Source organism: Ascaphus truei, chromosome 17 (assembly GCF_040206685.1).
Source record: "Ascaphus truei isolate aAscTru1 chromosome 17, aAscTru1.hap1, whole genome shotgun sequence".
Taxonomy (NCBI): domain Eukaryota; kingdom Metazoa; phylum Chordata; class Amphibia; order Anura; family Ascaphidae; genus Ascaphus; species Ascaphus truei.
Window position 1 is genome coordinate 14,684,161 of NC_134499.1, and position 6,000 is coordinate 14,690,160.

The window sequence follows — 6,000 nt, forward strand, 5'->3', positions numbered from 1 at the left end:
TGCGGATCAGTCCCACGAATACACATATGTAGCTTTTAGCACGTTCAGCCGAGGACATCTCATAATATTCTTATATTTAATACGGTCACTCATTCTGATATCTCCTTGGGTAACCGCACCCCTGGCCCCCATCAATACATCCTTTGAAGCAGGGACCCCTGTGTAGTGAACATTTGTCACCTGGTGCTATATTTCACACCCAATGCCCCAGCCTGGGTCTAGCTGTCTCTACCAGCCAGATGGGTTAACATACACCAAACCCCCTCTGGACCTTTTCACACCCAAACTTCAATCAAGCCTTTTGAAGCTCAGGTATTTCTGAAAAGACACACCACATTTGTATTTTCTTAAACTGTAGCTCATTAACCCCTTAAGCCCCAGTGTGTGTGTGGTGCAGACACTGGCCCAGAAACAATACATTTATACAGGGGAATAAACAGTTGGATATTGAAGCAAGGCAAAACACATTACTGGACCTCAGTCCAGTTAACCCCTTGCTTCCCTGATGAGAGTAGAGGGTGGCCAAATGGGGGGGTAACCCCTTTAATCCCGGGCCAAATCCTCTCGCTTGTGACAATACCCTCATGGGTGCTACATTAACATAGACCTCAATGTAAACGTTGACCTCTCTCGGTTATTCAGGGGATATTTCAAGAAAGTGAGGTTCCTTGGGGCTGACGGCATGAGGTATGGGAACTGTCACCAGACTTCCATAATATACACATCACTTTTTGGGGGCCATCAATGCTAACCCCCAGGTTAAGCTCCCTTTCTAGATCAACACAGAAACAGAAAGGGTCTTAACCTGTCAAATACAATTCTTGTATTTTTATGACCATTTTCTACTAAAATTAAACTCTGATGGGCCAGATTTATTAAAAAACTTAATATGTCATGGCATTTCCATTACAGTCACTATATATCATATAATAATAATGTGAACCAATGGTTGTATATTATATTATTCATCAAATTAGTTATACAAATATATGTGTAAAAGGAAAGTAATATGAAAAAGAAAAACAATATATATAGGTAAGAAATATAAATAATCACATTGGTTTGATGGATGGTATATATTATAGCTGCTTGCGGCTCTGCAATCCCCCCCCCTGATGAAGAACGTGATATGTGAAACGCGTAGGGATAGCACTGGGTTCCCTACTTCCGTTTTTATTTTATTCCGGTTTGAGGAGTTAGCGTGGTGATGCACCCGCCCCTGACCACCATTGTCCACGCAGGATTCCCGGCTTGCATCCAGTGGAGTTTAACTTTTTAAGTTGAATTACAAGTGTGGATTTGACCTTTAATACTACAAAATCCTACACACTCACAGCGGTGTGCTCTGTTCTTTGTGGTGTTGTTGTGTCTTTATGGAATAAGCCCTGAATGGATTCATTTTATAACCGCTGAAACGGCCGCTTTCGGTTGAAATTCCCCATTGACGTCAATGGGGGATTTTAGACCAAAAAAAATGCCACTTCTATCTGCTGAGTAAGCGGCTTCATAATGCTGGAGAAAAAGATCAGCTGCATTCAAATGAGGGAGAATAAAGTGGTATGCAGGAGAGGGAAGGGAGGTCACAGTACAGAATGTTGAAGAAGGTTATAAGCTAGTTAGCTTGTCTAGTTTCCATGTAAGCACGTTACTGTTATTGTAACCTATATCAAGTCCCCTAAAGTCCCCAGCACACACACGAGTGGCATCAAGAGCCACGGTTTTACTCCATAACAATCCTTCCAGCATGGTTTAGTAAATAGTAATATTTAAGTAAAAAGGCTGCAAAGTGTATTATGGGGTAAAAGCCTGTGAAAAATAAGTATTAATGTTTAAAAGGCTCTGTACACTATCATTTTAGCAATTAAGTGCTCTAATGCTGATCCCCTAAAAGGAATCACAACTTGCAGCGAACTGAATCAATAAATATTATCTTCCAGCACATAATGCGCACTCCTTAATAAATACGGCCCCAAAGTCTTACTGTACTGTATGTAGTAATAAGAAGACATGATATAAAGGGCCATATTTCCTAAACAGTGCTATTCCATAAGACACCTTCCAGCGTGGCCAAGTAAATATGGCCCCTCGCGGCTCTTTCAGTGTGTCTTCCAGCATGGAAAGGGTCTTATGGAGTACCATCGCTTATTAAATAGGTCCCAGTATAGCTCACTTTGTGCAACACCTGACTTCGGTTTGCTCCTTTATTTTAGTGAAAACCAGTGTGACTTTACACGATATGGATTGGAACAAGACGCATCCTGCCGGGTTATCTCTATCGGAACAGATGGATTCATCAGCGGAACCAGCTATATTGTTTCAGATATTTTTTATTTTCCGCATGTAACATCATACGCTTAACATAGATAATATGATACCGAATATGCTGCTATGGGAAATCCCTGAACATGATATAACTACAGCTCAACCCCCTTATAACGCTGTGCTTGGGGTCAAAAGAATCACATTGCGCTATAAGCGGACCGCGTTAGAAATAATGTATAATTGTATGCATTGTATGCATTGTACAATAAAGGATTTAAGACACCAATAATCGTGTTGTAAAGTATTCATAACTACAAAAATTGGGAGCCACGCTTGCAACGCGCTATAAGCGGATTCGCGCTGTAACGGATCGCGTTATAACGGGGTTGAGCTATATAGAGTGTAGCACTTGGGACTCACGTAAAATAGGACTCCTCTGTCTCTCTCTAACTTTGAATGCATGCCATACTCGTGCCAAATTCAAATGTTGGGGAATAATTCGCGCATCGCTAGTTTTCAGCACTACAACTTTATTAATTATTTTGAAATTTTTATGATCACAAGTAACCATCATCAATGTCTTCTTACTGTACTGTATGTGTTTGTTTAACGGTAAACAGTGTAAGAACATTAAACTTTTGCTTGTGTACAAAATCAAGAAATAAATGAACAATTGCACATGGAAAAGTATTTAAGAATTTTTTCCCCTGTAATATTAATTTAATAATTTGATGTTGACGATCTCATTTTTAGCATACAGAATATTTTTGATGTTAGCTCACCAATGAGATCTGTCAAATTCTCAGTCTCGCCGGCACCTTTTACCCCCCCCTTTTTTTTTTTTAAATGCAAACCTCTCTTGCTAATAATGTCCATTAACAGAAGGACTTGGATAGACTGGTATCTTAAGCAGGTAATGGCAGATGAGATGTAATACAGAGAAATGTAAGGTTATGCATTTGGGAAACAAGAATAAAAGAGATGACTAAAAAGTAAAGTCACATTTGACTCCTCCCTCACATTCAAAATGTAGCTAGAATCGTTTTGTCCTCGAATGTTGCAAAGATACGCCTTTTCCTCTGTTGCTGTACTACTAAAACTCTAACACAGGCCCTCATTCTCTCCCGTCTCGACTATGTAACCTCCTGCTGTCCGGCCTCTCTCCTGTCTCCCCTAAAATCTATCCTAAAGTCTGCTGCTAGAATCACTTTAATCTGTCCTTTATCTGTCTGTGTCTCTCCTGCTGAAATCCCTCTTCTGACTTCCTAGCAAATCCTGTATTACATACAAAATTCTCCTCCGCACTTTAATGGCTGTACACTCCTCTGCCCTTCCATACATCTCAGCCCTAATTAAAGTAAAGATAGATCTAGACCGTTTGCTAGTGTCTCATAAAAATCACTCAACTAGCACAGACAGTGCAAAGCAATACTGTTAGTCAGTGGCGGGTTTAAAAATATGCCGCCCTTAGGCACTTACCTGGTGCCGCCCTCTTCATCCTGTGTAATTTGACGTGGCGCCGTCCCGTTACCATGGCAACATGATGCCGCGTTCTGTCACGTTGGCGGGCGCGCATGCGTGATCGGCAAGCGCCAATCGTGCATGCACACGAGCGGCTGGTAAGTGTCGATTGTGCATGCAAGGTTGTCAGACGCAGATTTTGCATGTGTACGAGTGGCTGGTAAGGGTCGATCGCCAGCAAGCACCATTCACGCATGCGCACGAGCGGCGGACAAGCAACCGGTTAAAAAATAAAAATAAAAATGGTTAATACTGCAATTTTAAGATGGTATAAAAGAAGATTGCAGTAATAATTTACTGGGTGTGATATTTTGGCCAAACTTGCGATGTGGGAATAAATGCTACTGTTTGAAATGCATTAATTACCGCGTAGCAATATATATTATTACAGAAGCCTATAATCAAAATAAGATTAACACCTTAAATAAATAAAAAATTACCTAACTCTGTACACCACCTTAGTGGCCAGTAAAGCATTGCCCATCACCCCCTTACTCGCTTTCCCGAATTCCGTATCTATTTCCTTCCTTTTTTTTATTTGAAAAGGCCGTTATATCTCCCTTAGCACCGCCTTTCCGTTTCCCAATACAATTTTCCTTCTTTTTGGTGAGCATTGTTATTGTCCTTTAATTGGTACCACTTGTTTAGTAGAAAAGCTTTAAACTCCTCATGATGATATTAGGCTGCGGTCAGGCAGGGAGCTGGCGCTTGTGCGTTGCGCCCTGCTCGGCCGGGCGATTCGTGGCCGGCTAAGTGCGCGCGGGGAGGGGGGGCGAAAAGCGTGTTGGGGGCGCGGACAAGACGTCACGGAGCTGGTTCGCCCTCATTGGGCGAACCACTCACGTGACCCGCGAGCGGCAGATTCAACTTTGCTTGCTTGGCAAGCAGCTAAGCGCTGCGCCTTCTCAGGCGCTTGTCACGCTGGCCACACACATTGCCGCAATGTGTTTCATCGTGGCCAGCGTGAGTGCGCCCGCCCTCTCAGTGCCACCCTGGACAAGGCCTAAGTGTGAAGGGAACCTCCATATCCTGTCTTTGTGCTCTTTATGCCCAATATTTAGCCCTATCCATACTGGAGCATGGCCAGAAATCAAGATGTTTTCAATGGAAGCCATAACCAGGTTATGGGATTTAGTAACCTCCAGCAGTCCATCACCCCTAACGCTTCCCGCAGAATTTTAATACTCTCCTGTCCTGGATTTAGTCCCCTCTGTTGTATATGTTACCCTGATTTGTCTAACAGTGGATCTTGAGCTACATTAAAATCTCCACCCACTACAGTATTGTTACTTCTGTCTTTCAGGATTTTTTCCACCGTGCTGTGGAAAAAGCTCGGGCTATTCTCATTGGGGCCATATACAGTAGATTATAAATGTTTTATTCTGTTTTGTGTATCTTTACTCTGCTTTGCACCAGTCTCTGTGGTGTTTCCCTAGTGGAAGTTATTATTTTCAGGGGAAGTGGTTTATTAATTAGATTTGCTGCACCTGCCTCCTTTCCCACTGCTGGGGAATAAATACATTCTCCCACACAGTCCAGCTTAAGTTTTTTTTACTTTCGTCTTCATTCAGGTGGGTTTCCTGAACTAGTGCTACTGTATATCTGTCCTTAAATTTTCAGGTGTTTAAGAATTGTGTTTCTCTTTATTGGGGAATATATGCTCTTCACGTTCCAAGAGACTATTTTCATGTACATTTTATTACGTGTGTGTGAGTATATACTTGCGGTTCTCCGGCTGCCCTTGTGGGTATCTTACTCTCTCTTCTGCAGCGCACAATGCATGCAGTCCTGCCATGCATGCAGTCCTGCCATGCATGCAGTCCTTTTATTAGTTTTGCTGCTGATGACCTTAATTCCATGAACACAAACACATCTGACAATACGTCAAATGAAAAGGTGGGAAGAGAAGCTCCCCTATGTATGCTCCAATCAATGGCAGTGGATGTGGTGAAAATGGTTGGACCATATATTATTGAAGTGATGGGATGGCAAATTGGATTATAATTGGTGGGAAAAGCCACGGCGAATGTAGATGTCCATCTATGATGTGACCGACAATCCAATGTCCCCCCCCCAAGTAATGTTAGCCTGATGAGCCTCTCCGTGTCTGGTACTGGCACTATAGGAATGAAAACTGTGCCGTACCTATTACACGGTATATAACGGAGGCATCCATATGCAGGTAAAATTATGGGAAAAGCAAGTAGAGAAAGGGGG

The 6,000-nt window shown here is 42.4% G+C and overlaps 1 protein-coding gene across 2 annotated transcripts in view; it reads left to right on the top strand.

The window, feature by feature from the left end:
* Positions 1 to 2,949, top strand: part of LOC142467993 (inter-alpha-trypsin inhibitor heavy chain H3-like) — a 45,137-nt gene extending 42,188 nt beyond the window's left edge. For both annotated transcript variants that reach the window (XM_075574053.1, XM_075574052.1), the window contains one exon: positions 2,211 to 2,949. In XM_075574053.1, the coding sequence (XP_075430168.1) occupies positions 2,211 to 2,358 (148 nt within the window). In that variant the 3' untranslated portion in view covers positions 2,359 to 2,949. The remainder of the gene's footprint in view (positions 1 to 2,210) is intronic.
* The last annotated feature ends 3,051 nt before the right edge of the window (positions 2,950 to 6,000 follow it).